This window comes from Chelonoidis abingdonii, chromosome 1 (assembly GCF_003597395.2).
Source record: "Chelonoidis abingdonii isolate Lonesome George chromosome 1, CheloAbing_2.0, whole genome shotgun sequence".
Taxonomy (NCBI): domain Eukaryota; kingdom Metazoa; phylum Chordata; order Testudines; family Testudinidae; genus Chelonoidis; species Chelonoidis abingdonii.
In genome coordinates, this window is record NC_133769.1 from 187,209,644 (window position 1) to 187,232,467 (window position 22,824).

Sequence of the window (22,824 nt, forward strand, 5' to 3'; positions counted from 1 at the left end):
TTCAAAAATATCTCACCTCTCCAATCTGAGCCACAGACTCAAAAATTCAGCAGTTATAAAAATATGAAAATCAGATAACTTTTTGAACAGAAAATGTGAATAGTAACCTTGTACATGTTTGGTGTAAAACATCTTACTCAGTGTGGGTTATTTTAAATGATGCCAAAATTATCCACTTTACTATTTAGAGCATTCGTGAAACAGCTTACAGCATTTTTAAGATATAGAGGAGACGATTCAGTGCTGCAAATTACTGTATTATAAAAAGCAAATATTTGGACTCTTAATTACAGGAACTAGCAAATTATAAGAACCTATCCCCAATGTAGGAAGTAGAATATCTGTAGCAGTAAAGTGGTTATTTCAGGCAAATTGTTATAAGTATTGTAGCATTATGCCTTGCTGTGAACATTTCTATATTCCTCTTCTATAATTCAGCAATGGTTAAATTCACTCTTCACTTCTTGGAACACAACTGCTGCTATGTCAGCATACTGGCTGTAGTCTAAAGTAAACAAACAAAGTCATTTGCTAAAGTCAATGCAAGAAAGAAAAGACTTTAAGGATCTGATTCTTATTCCCATTAATTCTCCTTTACACGACTCCAGCAGCCTTGCAGTGGATGTAAACGTAATATCCCCTTTAATGCCCCCTTTCGTTGCCAAATCAGTGTAATGCGGCCTTAATATAAATGAGACTCAAGTCCAGAGAACATAAGAGTTCACTTCACTTCATTATGCTCCACTTGTCTAACCATACTGTATCTGTCAGAGCCTCCACCCCTTACTCAGTCATTGATGTCAATTGCAGCAATGCCTTAGTGACAAGCCCGGTTTAGATCTTATACTTCATTCAGAGATGGCTGAAGTTACTTATTAATAAATATGATGTAGTGAATTATTTGCTGGAACTGCTGTTAGTAATTCATGTGATTTTATTATGCTTTTTCCCTATCTGATTACTCATATCAATACTTAGTAATTCTGTCTGCCTTTGTGAACAAATGGTTCAAATGCTATGCTTGATGTTGGCTTGGTTTTAGTAGTTTTGTTGAAAAATCACTGACAATTGTACTATAAAGAAAAAAAGCAGGGAATTTTAGGAAACACCGGAGAGTAGAGTCAAGGGAGAAAAGCCCTTGACTAATTATGGCTGAAGGCAACATGCACTCTCCCTTATATACATTTGGTAATTTTAAAGCATTGCGTTGCATTGTGCCTGAAAATTCAACCACAGACCACAAAACCTGCCACAGTGCTTTCCAAAACTTTTCAATTTTATCAGGCTAATTCTCAAAGCCCCAGTGCTTCCCACCCATTATATGGTACGAAGGCCAAAAGCTCAGTGGAAACCAGTGGGCAAGGAAAAGATGAGAGGGAGCAGTGGCTCCATCAGATGTTTTCCTCTTCTTTGGTGCTCTTGGAACCCTTCTTTTGGTGCACCATAGAGTTGAGTCTCCCAGGGCTAGAAAGGAAGGAGCCTCTCTCCTTGTGTACCTCAAGGGCTCAAAGGGACAGGAGAGGATGTGGTCAGGCAATGGAAGTGCTGCTCCTGAAGAACGCATGGAAAAAGGAAGGCTAGGGGAACACTTTGGATATGCTGGCTCCTTGAATAGATGTCCAGGAATCCAAAGAAAGGTAAGGAACTGCTCTGAATGAGCTCTTCTCTACCATCTACTGATGGGGGGAAAAACCTCAGAAGCAGACCATATTTTTATGGCTGTGTCTACTCCATGGAGGTCACTAGCAAAAATACCTGCTCTGCCAAACTGATCAATTTTGGCTGTTTTGGGTTAAAATTAAGTCTTGGATGGAGGGATAATGAAATGTAATCATTATATAAATGAGAAAAAAAACCCTGTATTTAATATGCCCTAACTATAACCTCATTTGCTAAGGACGATAGTGATGCCAAATCCAAATGAAAGTAAGAGGGGGTTATGACAGGTGTTCCTATCTGGTAGTGTAGGCTCTGTTAAAAGGTTCTTAGATACCATTTTACTCTTCTCCTCCAGTGTTTAAAGAAAGAGATGATTTTCTGCCCATACAGAGTCCTTGATCTTACCAGTGATCACTATAGCTGAAATCGTTAATAAGCTGGTCTAATGCCTGAGCCTTAGACCTGGTGAGGGGACAGTGCTGCAGTGAAAGACGGCACACAAGAGGCAGCAGCGGTGAGGTTGTCTGCTTCCTGATGAAATCACTAGAAGCAGGAAGACTGGGCTAGTGGTAGAACATCAGAACCCAGCATTCCAGCTAAAGGGAGCGGGGCAATGCAGAGGCATCACTCAAACCCAACCTCCCCCACTACTGGCAGGAGGTGAACTCATTTGATCACAACTCTGGAGTCTGGGACTCTGCTGAGCTCAGACAACAAATCATGAGTGCGGATGCACTGAAGGGAAAGGAGAGGGATGTGTTAAAGGGACATTCGTCCATTGGACTTTTCACACCACAAAGGACTATCACCCACAACACTGTGGCGAAGGTATTTTACTTATGGCTTGCCTGCTTTTGAATCATCACTGGGGTGTTTTCCCAAATTACTACTGTGTTCCCTCTCCTTTTAATATACATTTTATTTTGTTATACACAAACAATGTGCATGCAAGTGGAGAAGCATGGCCTCTGAGAAGCACCCAGGCATGATGATTAGTTTTCCCAGATTTCTGGGTCGGGGCTCGAGCTGGTTCTGTTTTGTAATGTTAAGAGGAACCCTAAGATATGAACATAGCCTTTGGTGCTACCACTACCACCTGGCAGAAAGGTTACAGAAAGGAATCTCGTTTCCCTATAGAAACCTTAAACCCTGGACTGGACATTCTGCCTTCACAATGAGGTCAGAAACAGGCTCTCCATGAGTAGTGGATGCACAAGAAACTCCACAAGGAGAACCTCAGAGGAGCTTTCAGACGATTTTATCCCCTCCCAGAGCCTCTTCCAGAGGAAGATGCAATCTGTCTCCAAATTAGGTCAACTTACCTTCTAAGTTAGCAGCCTGGATGTTTGTTCTACCCTTCAGTGCTTAGCAATTACATGTGCAAAAAGTAATAATTCATTTAAATGTCAAAATAACATATGCTTTGTGATTTCAGTAGCTGAAAAGTAAATGAACACAGATGCATATTTCCTGTTGACGTAAAACAAAATTAATCTAATTGTAAGGAGTTTGGGGAACAAATTACATTAATTTTGTATTTATTTGTCTCATATTTAATTAAAAGTAATATATATGTCATCCAAGGTATCAATGTATTATTTCATATACTGCAGGTGTTTCTATAACAATGCTGTCAATTCTACAAATTAGAACACATATGAGGGATGTGTGTGACCTGTCACGCTCCATTGTTCTTGCAGACAAAAATATAATGAAATATGGACCAAAAATTAATTAGACACATCAGATTCGATTGTACCTATTACTGTGAAAGTTTGCAGCTGTTCCTCATATTAATACACCAACTATAAAATATAAGTATGAACATGCCAACTGATTACTGAAATAATAGCTATATTATTAATCAATATTATTTTAAAAATTATTTCTTCTTACAATCTAACTTCATTTTCTTCTCTAGCATCCTCAACACTGGTGAGAAAAAAATTAGGTTTTTTTCCCTAGAAATAGCAAGTTTGACATATATTTCTTTACAGAAGCTTTGCAAGGTTTGAAGACACATGCAGTTCATGGAAAGAACACAATTCATAACTCTTTCTTTGTATTAGACCAAGCAATCAAAGTATAGTTTCAAGATTGTAATTACAAATCACAGTAAGAAAGTATTTTAATGTATTTAGGGAAGAAAAATTTATTATAGATGTCTGGATATGTCATTAGAATGGCACGGTAAGATATCACTGTGGTATTATTTATATTGCACCATAGTTCTGCAGATAATTTAAAAAAAATCACATTATGGTCCCTTCCCCATGTAATCAAAATTTTATCCTGCAAACACACATGTGAGTAACTATTCACTTGAGTAGTCCCAGGGGCATAAATTATGGAATCACCAAAATACAAGGCTGGAAGGGACCTCAAGAGGTCATCTAGTCTCTGCACTGAGGCAGGACTAAGTAGACCATCCCTGATAGGTGTTTGTCTAACCTCTTCTTAAAAACTTCTAATGATGGGGATTCCACAACTATCCTTGGAAGCCTATTGCAGTGCTTAACTCTCCTTATAGTTAGAAATCTTTTCTAATATTTAGCCTAAATCACATTTGCTGCAGATTAAGCTGATTCTTTTTTTGTCCTATCTGCAGTGGATGTGGAGAATAATTGATCACTATCCTCTTTATAACATCCCTTCACATATTTGACAACGTTATCAAGTCCCCCGGAAAGTCTATTTACATGAGTAAAGTTACTTACATAAGTATTTGAGGATTGCAACCTATAATGATTCCCCATTTACAATTACATTTTGAGACCTGTCAGTTAGCCAGTTTTTAATCCATGTAATGGGTGCTATATTGGTTTTTCATTGTTCTCGTTTCTCAATCAAAATATCATGTGGTACCATGTCATCTCTTAGGGAAATCTAACTATATTACATCAACACTATTACCTTACCAACCAAATCTGTAATTTCATCAAAAATGATATCAAGTTTTTCTATAAACTATAGAAAAAATATGGAAATGTAAGTGAAAAAGGGAACCAAAATCAAAATAGAAAAGACCTTATCTGTCACTTTTCATCTCAAGGGCATTAAATATGTAGAAAGTGCTACCAGATAAGATTGTTGAGGCAGATATTCTGGGATCATTAAAGTAAGAATTAAATGACATAATGAGTATAACAATGAATAAATTAAAAGTCTCTAAGTTCCAACTGGCATTTTCCGATTTATGATGTACTTACATTCTGTCTCTTCCACAAACAGAAACATATCTTTCCATGTAGCTCTGGGGTATATTAACCAGTTTTGTAAGAATCAGGGAAGGACTGATGGCTCAGTCCTGCAAGGTGCTGAACGCTGTAGCCCAGGTCCAGCAAAGCATATTCGCACATATTTAACTTGACGCAAGTGAGTAATGGGACTACTACTCACATGTTTCAAGTTAAACGTGCTTAAATGCTATGCTGGATTAGCACCATTTGTGTTCAGCATCTTGCAGGATTGAACCTTTAAAGCAGTACTTCCAGAGACACTTCACACAAAAATCAGGTCATTCAAAAGTAATGAACTAAAAGTGAAAGGTCAGTCTCTCGGTAGAGATCATTTGAAGGGAGGCCCCAGATTCATATCTAGTATCCTTCCCAAGGTTTTTTGTAATAGCTGAGTTCATTATTTTCAGTCTTGCAAGGTTCTTTTCCTTGTCATATACGATCCCATGAAGCTTCAATGAAGAGACTCACCCTAAGGGTAGATCTATCTTAATCTCTCTTTTCAGACTTCCTCTCCAAAAAGAAATACAAGAGAAAAAACCTAAATCGAAACTTCTGCATTGCCCTACTTTTGAGAGGATACATTTGTAACGTGAATGTCATTAACCACTTAAAAATGAAGCTTAAATAGGACTTAAGTGGGAGCTAGCTCTTGTGCTGGCTTTTCTCCGATGAGTGAATTTCACCCCAACTCAAATGAACATTCTAAGTCTGAGACATTGCTTTAGTTACATTTTCCACTTTTCCACATTTTCAGTAGTCTCTGCCAAGAGTCCTAAAGGCACAGTATAAGAAATAGAAGAGGCAATTACAAAACTTTGTCCCAGTACTCTTTCAGAAATAAATTTTTAAAGCAACATTAACAGCTGGCCCAAAGCCATAGTTCAAATAGATCAAATTAATAAACAAATTCCTATACTCAAAGCACTTTAATGCAGCTCCACAACCAAAAAACTCAATTTAGATCTGTTCAGTTGCCTGCCTCACCCCCAGTTTCTGTTATAGAAGAATCTCAGAAGGATAAGGTTCTAGGTTTCCCTCAGGTCATGAAATTAATTGAGCATGGAAACCACTAATAAGAAACAGTAATTTCAAAGGAAAGAGATGATAATACCAGCTTTCCTCTTTAGTTGGACTAGAGGCCACTTGTTCTTTGGCAGAAGGAAGCCCATCTGCTTGGGATAGCTGAGAAGTGCTAAACTTCAAATGCTCAGAAAACCAACTTTAAACAATGCCTTGAGCAGCAGCAGCTCAAATTAGGCAATACTACAAGCATCTCAACAGGATAAGAGAGCTAGTTCTATAAATCTGTCAACCTGTAGGAGTGGTAAATTCGTAATAAAATATTAAATCAGCTGTGCAGGATAATCTATGTTTTTTAATATGCTTCAGGAAAGGAAGAACTATTTCATCTTATTAGCTGTGAGAACTATACAGAAGAGGAAGCGGCAGTGTTGGCAGGCAGTGGTACATTTAAAGTTAACTAGATAGCTCAAATTGAATTGCACCTTGTTTTTTTGCTCCACTGGATTTTTATGCTTTCAGAAGTGATTTGTGAAAGCTTTTCAGAAATACTAAACAGGTAAAATAAAATAGAGGAGACAATCACTTACCAATTATTATGGGTTGTGGTTCACTTTTTACTCCAACACCTGCACTGGTACTTGCTGCAACTTCCACGCGATACTGAATCCCAGGGTATAGGCCACCTATCACTACAGAGCGAATGGCTGCATCTACTGTTTTGTTGATGTGAAATCGAGTCTCATTACCTAGGCACCAGATCTGGGGTAGAGATTGGAGAAACAAAACAATATGAAAATAATCATGCTTGCAAACAATGGTGCACAAATATTGTATATTAATATCCTGCACTGGAAATACATATATTATGTTGAAATGCAACTGCTAAATTCCTTTAAATGTTTAGGCCTAATTCTGCAAAGCCTTATGCATGTGCTTAACTATACACATGGCTAAAATTCTCATTCTTGCTCTGGCCTCTTTACACCAGGTAAAAGAGCCAGAGCAGCATAAGGGAGCTATCTTAAAGCCCTAGATCCAAACAGTGTACAGGAATGGAGAAAGACTGCCACATGCTATCTTCCAAGGACCCATTTACCAGCCCTGGGGAATGCTGAGAAAAGTGCTGGGGGTGGAGAGGCATGCTGGAGGTGGAGCACATAGCATGGCAGACATTCTTCATGCTACTACTGTCCATAGGCAGCTGGGGATGGGATTCAAAAAGCCCCCAAGCAGCCCAGGATCAGTAGGGTTCAAAGATGGCTTAAAATCACCTACTTCCCCATGCCCCTGGGCTGTAAGTTACATGCTGCAATTCTCAGAGGCACAGCCCAGAATCTCACCCATTGACTTTTAATGACATTAAGCATATGCATACATCTTTGCTGGATCAGGCGCTTGTTCACTTACTATGGCTATAATCTACAGTTTCCTAAAGCTATTTTTTCAGTCTCATTTTTTCCTATTGAATAGAAAATGTGTATCAAACATTACAACAAGAAGCATGTTGAAACACTCCTAAGAATATTATACAAAATTTCCTTTTAAGTATTTTCAGCTTTCTATCCTGGTAGAAAAAGAGTGTGTGCCATTTCTAAAATGCTATGCTATGTTGTTGCTGTCATAACTGAAATTGTTCAGGAATCTAAATTTTGCGGTCTGATTTATTTTACCATGTAATTCAACAAACACAAAAAATGCTTCCTACAGATCCTGATTTGTGCCATATTTCAAACCAGAACTTTGTGGCGCAAGTGGTATATTATTTCAAGGCAGTTTTGCTTCTCTCTCTTATATTTATTCATGAGCATTTCCTGAGACATTTTAGCATTGAGATGTTCAAGGACTCTTTTTTAGTTGAAGGGATCTGTGGAGACTATTACGATAATATTAAAGAATGCATTAACTACCACTCTAATTCCACTCAAGGGAACCAATACATAAAAAATCCCATATATGCATGTATGTAATTACTGTACCAAAGGAAGGTGCTGCTGGTTGCTGACAAAGGGCTGGATTATCACAGACCTTACTTGGCTCAGTAGAAGAGAAAGCAGGAGTAACATCCCCATTGTTCCTATGCTTGGCACTGCTCAGTTTTTGATTTTAGCTTCACAGTAGCAGAGGCTACTCACCTGCTACACCTCCCTGTAAGCAAGGAGTGGGGGATGGAAGAATCCCTGCTTCCCTAGGCTCAAATAGAGCTTATTTGCTGGCCAGAGTCCTGGCCAGGGGCATGAGGGAGTGGGGAAGAATCATCATGATTTGTCCTGATCTGGTCCTAGGAAAGTACAGTATTACATGGTGCTCCTAATTTAAGGCAGACTGTAAGGTTGCAAACCAGTACTTAGTTAATGAAGGCATTTCAACTATTTTGACAACGAAATTGTTGTAGGCAGCAATGAAGGAAGAAACAAAATGTGTAGCTCAGATTGTAGGAAAATGCTGATATTATATTACTTAATAAGAGAAATATCACATAAGCAAGTAGTTACAGATTAATTAAGATTTTCAAAAATAGGTGCATAAAGGTAGGGTCCTAAATTCACACTTATTTAGGCACCTAAATGAGGTACCTAATTTTTAAAAGTGCTGATCATACAATGCTTGCCACAGAGGTAAATGGCAGCTACTGGGTCATTTTTGAAAATCATGTCAATCAGGTACATAAATATGGAATTAAGAGCCCAAATTTAGTCTCCTAGGTTTTAAAAATCTTGGCCTATGTCCCAATGCATATGTATAAAAGTTAAGAGTTAAAGTTGTGTGGATAACTCTTACACATTTTCTGATGTTTTTAATGCTTAACCGCGAAGTCATAACATTCTCTTAAGATAGTTTTTTTAATGGAATTTATATGAAGCAAATATTGACATATTGGAATTGGTATGAAGATGAATTGATGTGAAAATGAGGTTTCAACAGCATAGTTGGTTTAATAAATTGTGGTATTGACCAAACCAAATAAAACAAAACAACAAACTAATACATTACAAATAAATATTGTGTCTTTAAAACACCTACTCAAGGGAGTGAAACATAGAAGAGCCTATAACTGATTTTAAAACAAAGTGCCCGCCTCCCTCCTCCATCTTTCAGTTAGATTCGCCCACATTGGAGCAGGGGGTATAAATTACACCTTCCTGTGTGAGATGACCAAACTCCATCCACAAGTGGCAATTCTAACACTTGCACTCTTCTGGGACTTCTGTTGGGGCAGGGCAGCTTCCTTTTCCACCAGAGGCTCGATATGAGGCCCACTAGCTCAGGCTATTGAAGATACTCACTGAAATAGTGTATCCCCCTACTCACAACCTTCTGACATCCTGAATAGGATTTCTCCCTAAAGAGGGGAAGTTGTGGCCACTTTCCCCAGATGCAACCTCTGGCAATTTTTTTTGCATCTGGAGCTTTGTTCCTGGATTCCCACTAGCTTCCACTGACAGAAACCGATGCTGAATCTGCTCCAAGAGTATGGCTTCTCAAGTTAATTCTCTGACCTCCAGCACGTATTCTGCCAAGCCCATCATTTCCCCCTGGCATTTGGGTAGATGTGATGAGGGTTGAAATGGTTTTACTACTGTTACATCTGCTGTGCAGGGCTATTTCTGTGTGCTGAGGGGTATTTATTTACTGGAGTGGGATGAACAGTCCATTGGATAGCATTTTGCAGCATATCCATGTTGTAAACATTTATTTATGCATAAGTGGTCAGAGCATGGGATTGACCGTTGACCGATATAGCCTCTGAGGATGACACCTTGCAGACACCATATGAATGATGGAGGACAAAAGATAAGTAAAGGGAGCTACTAACCCACTGAGGAACAGAAACAGCAGGCATTGGCTATACTAGTGATGTTCAACCCGTTGCCCCAGGGAGGCTGCTTGTGGCCTGCAGATCTCTAAATTATGGCCCTTAAAGGTGACCATGGAAGAAGATTTGCATTTGATTACAAATTGAACTTCTGTTTTCAGGGTCAAGCCTGGTGATTTTTACACTGAAGTGTTTGAGTCAGCATTGCTGCAGGGCAGGGAGGAAGGAGTAGCTTTGGCTGATCCACTACCAGCTTCCTTGTCAGGCTGTGGGAGTTCTAGGATAGGAACTTGGCTGATTCACCCCGAGCCTAGAGTGGTGCATAGTACAAGATGACTCCTCTCTCCCTCAAAGATCAGTTTTGTTTTTAACATAATGTTGATGCTGCTTAACTTGGGAAAAAAAGGTATAACTGCTCAGACCTCTCTGCTTGTTATTATACAGATGCATATTTTATTATGTCAAAATCAAAATCCACAGAAAAAAAAATCCAACGAAGTGGGTATTCACCCACGAAAGGTCATGCTCCAATACATCTGTTAGTCTATAAGGTGCCACAGGACTCTTTGCTACTTTTACAGATCCTGACTAACAGGGCTACCCCTTTGATACTTAAAAAAAAAAAAGTGATGTTCTATAATTCAACCACACAATTTGGCTTAATTCACATCCTTCCCATTGTACATCAATTCTACCTTATACTCCTGGATGATTCCATTTTGGTGATCTGGTGGGGGAGGGTCCCAGGAAATGCTGATGCTTGTGCTGTTATGGTTTCCAACTGTTAGAACAGTAACAGACTGTGGAGGGGCACTTGGAGCTGTAACAGGTAGAAGGAACAAATAGAAGAATGACATTATTCCAGTTGCTGGATCATTAATTTTGCTTAAACAGTGTAAGAGCAAGCAGAGAATCTATGAAGTTTGCACTCCCATGGCCTTGGAGATGGATACATTCTTGGGCAACGACAATTATGAAAAATGCCTTTCTGAAGAGAAGCAATAGTTGTGGCAACAGAGAAGCAATGCAAATCACTCTTATTTTATTTATTTATTTATTTTAGCATGTCTCAAGTTTACATTAGAATTAGTCTCAGACTTATAATCATTTTCTTATACACATGGTTGCGACTGAATACAGAAATTAAATCTGCTAACTCAGTCTGCCCTAAACTTTGTTCTAACCCCCCTATCCCCACTGCCCCTCCATGTTCTAATATTGCCTAGTGATGAATAGAAGGGGATACTTTTAAAGACACATATCCTTAAGGTATTTAAATGTAGGATATTCCAATTTTTGCCCAGCCAAAGAGTTAAAACACATATGGCTTTAATCTCACTCACATTGCCAGAGAAATGGTCATATATATTGTTACTCCTTTTGATTTGAGGGATTAGCCAAAATTTTGGGGCCTTGTGGGTTGTCCCAGTTAGAGGATAAACTGATGATGGAGTCAGGTATTTCTCTGAAGCAATCCTGTTTATTTACAAAGAATATCAGTGCTCAGACCTCTCCGGGACAGAGCAGGAATCAAACAATCAGAAAAATGACAATTTCTTTGCTCACAGTTCGAAGCCTCTTTCACACAGCACTCAGCTCAAAAAGATTTCTCTATCTAGGCTTTTCCTCGGGGCCATGCTCCAAGTGCTCATCCAGGCCATGCCCCATCTTTCTGCTCTTCCTCTGTGTAGCCTTTTATTTTCTTAGAGTGAATTTAGTGTTATAATATACCACTGTGGGTTCAGCTCTGGTTGCTACCATTTGAAGCTCAACAGAGTGAAAATTGCCTCTGGTGCTTTTTTCAAATGTGGAGATTCTAGAACAGGGGTAGGCAACCTATGGCACGGGTACTGAAGGCGGCACGTGAGCTGATTTTCAGGGGCACTCACACTGCCCAGGTCCTAGCCACCAGTCCGGGGGGCTCTGCATTTTAATTTAATTTTAAATGAAGCTCCTTAAACATTTTAAAATCCTGATTTACTTTACATACAACAATAGTTTGGTTATATATTATAGACTTATAGAAAGAGGCCTTCTAAAAACATTAAAATGTATTACTGGCGCGCAAAACCTTAAATTAGATTGAATAAATGAAGATTCAGCACACCATTTCTGAAAGGTTGCCGACCCTTGCTCTAGAAACACACAAAGTCCAAGGATGCGGATCACAGACACAATCACAATCAAAGTCCTGTCCATACTGCAAATTTTATTAAAGCAATAAGTAAAGTTACAATTACCCATAAATATAGAAATCCTACAAAAAACCATGCAATAATTATAACTGCAGTCATACACAGATCCACAAATATATTCTAGGGTCTGATGGACTTCTCAATAGATGATCATTGCTAGAGGTATGGTTCCTGCTGGAGGGATGAGATCATTCCTTGGGTTTTCCCACTTTTACCCAATCATGGAACCCTCTTTTATATTGTAATTCTGACTACACCTAACTCCTTACACATATGTATGAAGGTGCTCTTTTTTCCTTATCTGTTCTTCCACACCCCATGACTATTGGGTTGCCCCATTTTTTCATAGGTTCTTCTTAGTTCCTCTTATTCTCATTAGCATCTACGCAAAACATGTAGCCTGCAGTCAAGACAGACATTCAAAGATGTTACAATTAGGTGTCTAGTGGTTTTGAACAATACGTTGCAGTCATTACGATCTACTTTCCGTAACATCACATGTTGGCACATCTTTACATTAAACTTGCGACTTTACTGCACGGGGTTATTCCCAGTTCACCCACTCCTGTCAAGTTTTCTTAAGCCTAGGACCTGGTATGGCTAAACTAACATCTTACAGGTCTCAGCCTGCAGGCCTTGCGTTCCAGCTATGCTTTACTTATACACATAATACACACTCATCACTCCTAAATACTTATTAATCCTATATTTGTATAATCCTACAATTTATTTCTATTTAGCATATATAAATTATATATGAAATAGCATATTAACTGACCATAACATCGCATAACAGAATGATCAAGGGATGATAAAATGAACTAATGAACATCTGTAACCCTTTGTGGTGTGCATCTCTCTCACATGCATCCCCAGTCCAAATAGCAAAACCTCTCCACCCATACAGTTAAAATATCTGAATGAGCTCACATGTGCCATTGTTGTAGGTGGTGACAGGTGCCTGTGTTTTGAGGCCTCTATTGTTTCAGTTACGTGGTTCTATAAAGAAGTTTAATTGCATCTTAAAACTATTTTACATGAAAGGTGGCAGTTAGATTCCCTCTGCTTCAATGATATTGAACCCAACCCACAAAAATATCCACCTCTTCTTTTCTGTACATTTCTGTCACATTAAACAAAAAATTCACTGAGGTCCAGGATTTCCAACTGAAGCCCTTCCCTCAGTTTTGTCCTCTAGCTCTGTATTCCTGTCCATAAAGGACTTGGTTCACTTTGTTGCTCCATTAGTTCTGAGGGCACCAAAACTCTGGACAAGTCCTTTCGTTACTGGGTTTTCCTGATTGTTTAAACATCCTTGGACCATAGTTCCCTGAAAAGTGGGCCCAAAGTCACCGTCATCTCCCTATTCACCTTTTGATCTTCCCTGGCTTTCAATGCCTGGGTTACCCAAAAGTCCTGGCAGCCTGAGGACAGCTGGGATGTCAGGATCACTCAAGTTTCCTGAGTCAATCCAGGATTCATTAATTTTTCCTATGGCTTGTCGACTACACCTGTTGTTTTGCAGAATATGATCTACAAAACTGGATCCAGGAATTTAAACTCAACTCCTTTTAGTGACTATAATGGGGGGATCTCACCTCTTGAGAGACTCCTAGTAGCTGGGTGTGGTACACAGTCTTTTTATCATGCCTGGAACTCTCTGTAGGCTGCCAACTGACCTTGGTGGGGCTTCAGTGGCTTGGCCCTCCAACCAAGTCACAAAGTCCAAATGAAACACTTCTGTGATAGTAAAGAGTTCAATAAATGAACAGTAACACTGCCCTCACGAGGGTCTTCAGCCCCAGCTCTGGACCCTTTAAATTTAGTTCTGTGTTTAGGTTCTCAAATAAGCTATGCCCCCTTCTTTGGGTTTATGCCACTGTGACTGGTAGAGGAACCTGGGATCTCCGACTACTTTGGGTTCTAGCTCAGGGACCTTATACATAGCAGCCACATAGTGCTTAATTTCAGTTTGTTGTTATTTCTTCCCTGGGCTGCTTCCTACCTAGCCTCCCCCCGCCCCCTTTTTAATTTATTTTTTGTTTGCTTCACTCTTATCTCAGGGTCCTCTCTCTCTCCCTGTAAACCCAGCTGTTCAAATGCAGCCAGCACCAAACTCTGGCTATCCATTGAGCACCTGTGGTCAGAGAGGAGAACCTGGCCTTGCCTCTCTTGTCCGAGCCAGGAACTGACTGCTAAGGCCCGGCAGCTACTTTTAGTAGTAGTTCTGATTGGCTACTTCTGTGAAACCTCTCAAAGCAGGCCTGGAGGACCCACCTACACTGCTCTTTTCCTCTGAGCTCACTGCTGGCTTGGGATATCTTTGTCTCCCTGCTTGGGATCTTGACCTACCTCAAGCTACCTGAATGCGTAAACTTGGAGGCCACCTCCCTCCATAGCCATCCTCTATTGGGGTCTCCATTCCAGAACCTATTCCCTTTCTGTCTTCCCAATACCACCTACTAGTATGGCCTCTACTACTGGTACTGTTTTCTATACTTAATGCCACAACCTTGGATCGAGGTGGAAGAGTCCCCACAAGTATGAGGCCGCTTCACTTTTGTAGGCCCTAGGGCTCTTCACACAAAGCCCCTCTTATCTACTTTCCTAACTGCCACCTCCTAACCCCTAGCTGTAGGATAGGATGCATGATACTCAACCATGCTGTAGGATAGCATGATACTCAACCATGCTGAGTATCAAATTGGTGCAGTTGAAGACTAGGACCGACGTTTTGTAGCACTTGAAACAGAACTAAGCCACATAATAAAAACAGTATCAATATAAAAAATCTATTCTCTCTTTAACAACAAAAATGTTATATAAACCTACTTGATTCTAAAAAGAAAATAAATAATAAATGCATGAACCTGTAGGACATCTCTCTCTAAAACCATCCTCCACTGAGGATCTGTTCCTGAACCTATTCCCTTTCTCTCTTCCCAATACCACCAATTGGTAGGGCTTCCCACATGGGTACTGTCTTCTATACTTAAAGCCACACCGTTGCACCTGCATTATTATTATAATGGCAGAGATTAAAACTAAGTTGCTTATGGTCTTTACATTAAAATATAATGAACTGTTTTGCTGAAATACATTCACTTCCCTCCTTAACGTGTATAACATTCATTTATATACAAAAATACACAACGCATATGGAAACATAATACACCACATATACATACTGTACAAACATATGTAGAGATAGAGAACTGGACAAATACTGCAAGATATTTTTGAAAAATATTCCTTTTGATTAAAAAAAAAAACCCTTCAGTTCAGCTGTATTAATTCCTTCTTTGAGTTTATATTTTATGACTATTATAGTGAATTAATTTACTGGAATGAATGTTAATGGAAATAGCAAATTTTAAGACAATACAGAGTAATATTAATGGAAAGTGAAATTGAAATTAATAAATGCAATCAGAAGCCTTGAGTCAATCTAATTCAAACAGCAAGTGGACACTATGAAAACAGTGTCCAATGAACACTGAACAAGAGAGCTCAAGTTTAGAATACCATACATTTGCAATGAACAGGTCATGAACAACACACAGACCAAGTATTAATAGTTCCCCGAGGAATTTCAAATAAATGAATGAATTTGAAAAAAAAAATCACGTTCAGCTTTTAGGATAATTTATGAACAAAAAACCTGAAAATTATCAAATATATTACCCATTATTATTTGTCCAGTTCTCTCTTGTGTGTGTGTATAGACAGTCCTGACTTCTCTCTCTATGATAATATTGCTCTGTAAGCTGGCACCATGATATAAATTAAACCACTTGTCTAGCTGTGCTGTAGTTATTAAATAGCCCACACAGAAAAATAACATTTTTTAAACTATTTTCTCATTTCTCTTGCTGCTGGCTTGTGGAGAACACCTTGCATGATTCTTGACAGATCAATTATTCCAGTGCTCAGCTTCTTGCTACAGATATGAAAGAACCCAAATCACTGCTCATCTTTTCCAGACGCAACCAAACAGAATTCCATTTGTTACGTTCACAAGGGCATAGAGGTAGGAGATGACTGGATACTGAATTGTAACAAATGTCTGATCTAGAGGAAAAATCTAACTGTGGTGAAATTGATTTTTGGAGGTAGGCCTCAGAAGTAACATTCTACATCCAATTAAATCCAGTAAAAAAGCTGAAACTTCTTTCTGGTAGTACATTGCCTTTGCCAAAACTATATATTTTGATGTTGCAAAAATATACAGTATTCACATCACTCTTCCAAATTGTTTCTCTAAAAATAGTATAACTGACTTTTTCAAAAGTGAGGTCTGAAACGTCTGATTTTCAGAACAGAATCAGATGTCAATGCAACGTGTGTGATACCTTTAAAAATACTACTCCTTTTATGTATGAATGAGAAGTAAATCATATTCATCATTTATTTGAGACTATCTTTACAAAACTTGAACAGCAAGGTAATTACAAAGATAATTGGAAGAATCAAAGGAAACAGCCATTGAAATACACTCACTAATTTTCTCACGGAAGCTTATGCTACCTATTGGTGCTTTGATAGAAAAAAAAAGTCTATCATACAAGCAATTAAATACTGTGGGGGTTGGGGAATCTTTTATAGTGGCTGACATTTGACAGGTGGCAAGATTTTTTTTTTCTGAAGAAGACACTAGTCAACAGAGTGGCTGAAGCTTAGACTAATATACACATGGACTGTGACTTTAACATATCTGTAAGCAAGGAAAGTTCTAAAAATCTTTACTGTGTAGAAAATTATTCCACAACGAAAAGTGGCCTTTAAAGTAGGAAATTACCTGACAGATTCTGCTGGGAGGTGAGGATTACAAATGAAAATGTCACTTCTGAAGTACTTTACAGAAACAGACTACAGATACAAAGCCTTTTCTCTTTTTTAGTGAGTCTTAGGGTACGTCTACACTATGGGATTATTCCAATTTTACATAAACTAGTTGTAAAACAGTTTGTATGAAGTTGAGTGCACGCGGCAACACTAAGCACATTAATTCGGCGGTGTGTGTCCATGGTCCAAGGCTAGCGTCGATTTCTGGAGTGTTGCACTGTAGGTAGCTATTCCGTAGCTATCTCATAGTTCCCGCAATCTCCTCCGCCCCTTGAAATTCTGGGTTGAGATCCCAGTGCCTGATGGGGCAAAAATCATTGTTGTGGGTGGTTCTGGGTAAATGTCGTCAGTCATTCCTTCCTCCGTGAAAGCAACGGCAGACAATCATTTTGCACCCTTTTTCCCTGGATTGCCCTGGCAGACGCCATAGCATGGCAACCATGGAGCCTGTTTTGCCTTTTGTCACTGTCATCATATGTGTACTGGATTGCCCTGACAGGAGCGGTATAATGCCAGCGCTACACAGCAGCATTCATTTGCCTTTCGATGATAGCGAGGACGGTCTATCAGTCGTCTGTACGTCTGTGTGCCATTGTAAATTGGCCAATGAGATGATGGTTATTGTCATTCTGTACTGTCTGTGCTGTCATGGGTGCCCCCGGCTGCAGGTCGGCCGGGCCGCAAAGACAAAAATTGGAAATGACTCCCCTGTTTTCATTCCCTCCTTTAGTCTAAAAATAGAGCAGTTCTGCCTAGATTGGCTGGCAAGTGTACCTAGAGAACCAGAGAGCACATCTGCTCCGTGTCAGATCCCGCAGAACATGATAAGCTACATTGCCATTCTAGGGGCTGCCTGCAACAACTGTACCCATTACTTCCTGCTCCCCCAACCCTCCTGGGGTTACCGTTGCAGTATCCCCATTTGTATGTGATGAAATAATAAAGAATTGGCAGTAGGGATAAGAAACACTGACTTGTTAGTGAGATAAATTGAGGGGAGGTAGCCTCCAGGCTGCTATTAGTCCAGGAGGACAATTAAACAGTGCGAGGAGAGGTGAGCCCAGCAACCCGCTGCTATGATAGTCCAGCAAGTACAGAATCTTTTCTTTACACATGAAGTGTAGGGGGCTGATGGAGCTCAGCCCCAGTTGCTTATTGATGAGATGGTTACCAGCCGTTTCTGTACCATCTATTGGGAATGACCAGGAATCATCCTATTTTTACCCAGGCACTCCCAGCCCCCTCACTGAGGCAGCCAGGAGCACTCACGGGCTGGATGATTGACGACAGATAGCAGTCATATTGTTCCGTTGCCATGAGGGAGGAAGGGAGAGAGGATATTCTCTTCCACTGCCGAGCATCGCGTCTACCAGCAGCATTCCAGCAGACGGTATGGTGACACTGAAAAAAAAAATTAGAAGAATACGTATTTTTTCCCCTCTTTCCACTGGGAGGGGCTGGGAAGGAGGTAAATTGACGAGCTATACCCTGGAAACCACCTCGGACAATGGTGTTGACCCTACAGCCACTGGGAGCTCAGCCAAGAATACAAATGCTTTTCGGGAGACTGCTGTGGACTTGTGGGATAGCTGGAGTCCTCGAGTATGCCCTCTGCCTCCCTGCTTAGTGAGCGTCCATGATCTCTTTTGGCTTTCCATTTACGCTGTCACGCATATAGCCTGGATGATTTTTTTAAATGCTTGGCATTTTATCTTCTTGGTAAGCGGAGCTCCTGCATATCAGACATGAGTGGTGTCTCCAGCGCATTGCGTTTCAGATAGTCTCTAGTATTCCGGAAGATTTATCTTGCCGTAGAAGGTAAGGTTCACCTGAGTGCTGAAGGGCTACTTGTTTGTGTTGTTTTTTGGGTAGTGCGATCGCAGCGCGTGTCTTGATGCCAGGAGCATTCAGCGCTGGGCAAACAGGAAATTAAATTCAAAAGTTCACGGGGCTTTTCCTGTCTACCTGGCCACTGCATCTGAGTTCGGATTGCTGTCCAGAGCGGTCACAATGATGCACTGTGGGATACCGCCCGGAGGCCAATACCATCGATTCGCGGCCACACTAACCTTAATCCGATATGGTAATATGGATTTTAGCGCTACTCCTCTCGTTGGGGAGGAGTACAGAAACCGATTTAAAGAGCCCTTTATATCGATATAAAGGGCTTTGTTGTGTGGACAGGTACAGCGTTAAATCGGTTTAACGCTGCTAAAATCGGCTTAAACGTGTAGTGTAGACCAGGCCTTAATTTAACTTTAGCAAGAGACACTTAGATGAACTAAATAAACAATAAAAATCAATTGAGAATGGACAAGGATAAAATCCTCTAGTGAGGGGGCGAAAAATCCTACAGTGAAATTCTAGCAAAGCAATTTCAACCTAGTAATCTTTTTCCAATTTTCTTTTTTAAAACTTTTAAAACAAGTTTTGTTCATACTACAGTGAAGCTAATCTTTACTGAACAATTTAGGATTTATGATCTAATCGAAGCAATGGGAGTCAGGCATTCCCAAATTCTTAACTTGCCTTTGCCAATGACTCCCTGTATGATCTCAAGAAAGTCACAGGACCCTCAGTTTCTCCATCTGCAAAACAGGGACAGCAACTACCTAACTCACAGCACTGATCCCAGGGTTGCTTACTTAACTGTTGTCTAATTAAGTAATTATAATATGTCTGAAGGTGAAAAGAATAACAACAACAACTATGATGACGACATGTTCCATTCCAAGATCTCAAAGCATGCTGCAATCATTATTGAATTAACTTCCTCACAACGCCCTCTGAGCAATGGAGATCACATAGACCCATATCTGAATGATAAAAAAACAGAAAGATTACAGTCAAGATTTAAAAAAAATGGATGCCCATTTTGAATGTCTTGGCCTACATTTCTTGCCTAAGGCTTCAAAAGAAGTCTGTGGCAGAGCCAGGAAGATAACCCAGATCTCTTAACTCCAGGCTTGTAGTTTGGCCAAGACCACCCATGAGATGCCAATGGTGGCTCAGATACTATGGAAATAGGGATGATTAGATAAACAGACAGGCAGATTTTACAAAAAAAATTGTATGTGTATGTGTGTGTGGGGAGAGAATACTTATGTCAAAGCCAGCTTAGTTTCTCCTCTCTTTACATTCCAGCCAACTCTAAAAGCATCTCTTTCTAAGCAGAACAATACATCTATGTTGCACGATGTACAGAGGGTTGTTTCTTCATTTCAGTGTTATAAGATGGTTGCTACTTCTGTATCGTATGCATGCTCTGATCTGTGTTTTAAGGATATTTTCCTGACACTGAGTAACGGACAACTGGTTTCATCGTGTTTAGCACCACAGAGGGCTGCTTCAAGAATGGTGTGCTACTTGGACTAGTCTTAGTGTTTTTGCACACTAATTAAAGCAAGTATTGGGAGTCTCTCACCCATCCTCTTCTCCTAGCCATGCCATCCATCTATGTTATTTCCCACTCAGAAAAGAAAGCCTATTATTACCAGTCATCTGCAAAAAGTTTCTGTACTTGCAAACCATGGACTGGATCTGCTGCACCAGCAGCCTGGGTACTTTAAAGGAAATGCTGTTGCAGAGCATGTGTCAGAAACCCTTAACTGCTTTCTGCACATGTTGAAGAGACAAAAGGTAACTCTTCTGGAGAAGAGAAGCATAGGACTGGCCAGTGCAAACCCCATAATATTATATCACCCACATAGATTGTTAGGCGAAATCCAAAAGCCAGCCTTTCATGCAAAACAGACAAATCTTCAGTGAATTATGTATAGACGTTTTGGAAACTAATTAGAACAAAATTATTTGCAGTCTTCACAGTAAACACAATGATTTCTCCTTTCAGACAAGATGGGGAAGCCAGCTGCTTTTTTTTGACAATTATACTAACCTTCCTCAGTCGTACGGGCAGACTTTGATTCACTATCCATTCCTTGGAACTCATTGAAATAGGGTCGAACTTTAATTTCATAAGAAACCCCTTTTTTCAAGTTGACTAGGACAGCACTGCGCTCAGTAGGGACTTTCACATCCAAATTCTGCCATGTCATTGGAGAAGACAGGCCTGATGTTTGGCGATACATTACTCGATAGCCCTGAATAAACTGGGATTGGCGGTCAACCTGGAAATAGTATTAATTGGCACATTAATACACATTTTAAAGTACATGATCCATAATCCAATAATGAAACCAAAAAGGCTGCCTACTGTATTCATGTGTTTATGACAAACAGCAAGTTAGTCAGTTGCCTGTGTTACTGACTTCCTCTAAATCTAAAATTAAAACTTCTTGTGGATTACTGTCATTTCACTCAATTTTTTTAAAGTGGTATAACTCTCTCTCTCTCATTGTTCCCTTTACTTTATCCCACTAGATATTATGATACACCCACCTAAATCTCAAAGTATAAAATAAATAACAAAAATCATAAGTAGATAATTTTCTAGCAATTTGTCATAATGAGTATTGCATGTAAACAATTAAAACTAACTTGGCTACTGATGGGCTGAAATATGAGAAAGAATGGAAAAACATTTTATTTTCAGAAAAATATAAAGCTTTGGGATGTACTATATATGCTTTTAGTTAGTCCACTACTTGGCTTACGGCTGGTCCTTTCATAAGATATTCAGGAAAGCAAAATAAACATAGACAGATGCAGAAAAAACAATGACCAAGAAAATATGTTGATTCCTGTGTTCTTAGACTAACCAGTCTATTTGCATTCTGAGGTTACAAAGCACTCATGCCATCCGATGGGGATGGAATGGTGTTGTTGTTTGTATTTAATTTGTTGCCGGTCAAACAGAATTCAAGGTCGGGGCTGTATACAGTAATATAACAATTCTACCCTGTCTTTCAAAACAATAAACGTTACTGTAATTGAAAAAAAGATAGTTCAAAATGTATTATCTTGAAATGACCGCAAGCATTTTTATCTGGAAAAAAAAAGGTATTATAACATTGAGGTATTATGCTGTACTGTACTGTGACATTTGCACGAATGTTGCATGCTAAAAGAAGATTTTTACTTGTGCAGTTGTCAAGCAAACAGCCAAAGAAAATAATACAAGTAGCACGTTCTATGTGTCAGTTTGGACATATAGCTGACTGGGTTGTTAGCTCTAGTCTTATAGCTGAGTTGTGACACAAATGATTTCCTTCACCCTCTTGACAGCTTGCTAACTCATCAAAGATTTTCCAGAATTAGAGCTATGCTTGTTTGGGCTATGTCAAGAATAAGTGGGTCCAAGACTGAAGGCACAAACCAAGATCTTCTGACTTCCACTACCTTTACTATACCCTCACTTACTAGTCATTAAGTTCTTCAGTTCCTGTAACATTAAAAAACAGAGCTAGCAAGAAGAAATCTTAATTTACAAGAGCAAAGCAAAAATGTCTTTAATCAAAATTGTTACCGTTAAAAACCTTGCAACATATGTTACAACAACATTAAGCCTGCATTTTATAAACTTTTCTACATTCACTTTAAGTGAATTTATGCACTGAAAGAGGGACATAACTCACAATAATAGCTTGTTAATACTGAAAGAATCAAGCTGTGTTTTTAAGAAGAACATTAAGCAGCTGTTTCCAGATGAAGGGAGTCTGTAAATCAGGGTAAATTGTTTTTATCCATGTTTGACTTTCATTAATTAAATGTTTTACAGACATAAAGACTTTATGAACCTCACATTTACTACGAAATACAGTATTAACTCCTTTGCATACTTTATAATACATCATTTTCACCTAAAAAGACGGTTACTCACCTTTGTAACTGTTGTTCTTCGAGATGTGTTGCTCATGTCCATTCCAGTTAGGTGTGCGCGCGCCGCGTGCACGTTCGTCGGAACACTTTTTTACCCTAGCAACACTTGGTGGGTCGGCTGGGCTCCCCCTGGAGTGGCGCCGCTATAGCACCGGATATATACCCCTGCCGACCCGGCCACCCTTCAGTTCCTTCTTGCCGGCTACTCTGACAGTGGGGAAGGAGGGTGGGTTTAGAATGGATATGAGCAACACATCTCGAAGAACAACAG

The 22,824-nt window shown here is 39.5% G+C and overlaps 1 protein-coding gene across 17 annotated transcripts in view; it reads right to left on the reverse strand.

Annotated features, from left to right (window-relative positions):
• The window catches only part of ROBO2 (roundabout guidance receptor 2), a 653,740-nt gene that overhangs the window by 80,153 nt on the left and 550,763 nt on the right, over window positions 1-22,824 (reverse strand). For all 17 annotated transcript variants that reach the window (XM_075073141.1, XM_075073108.1, XM_075073151.1 and 14 more), the window contains 3 exons: window positions 20,671-20,902; window positions 10,431-10,555; window positions 6,509-6,680 (listed from right to left, as the gene is read on the reverse strand). In XM_075073141.1, the coding sequence (XP_074929242.1) occupies window positions 6,509-6,680; window positions 10,431-10,555; window positions 20,671-20,902 (529 nt within the window). The remainder of the gene's footprint in view (window positions 1-6,508; window positions 6,681-10,430; window positions 10,556-20,670; window positions 20,903-22,824) is intronic.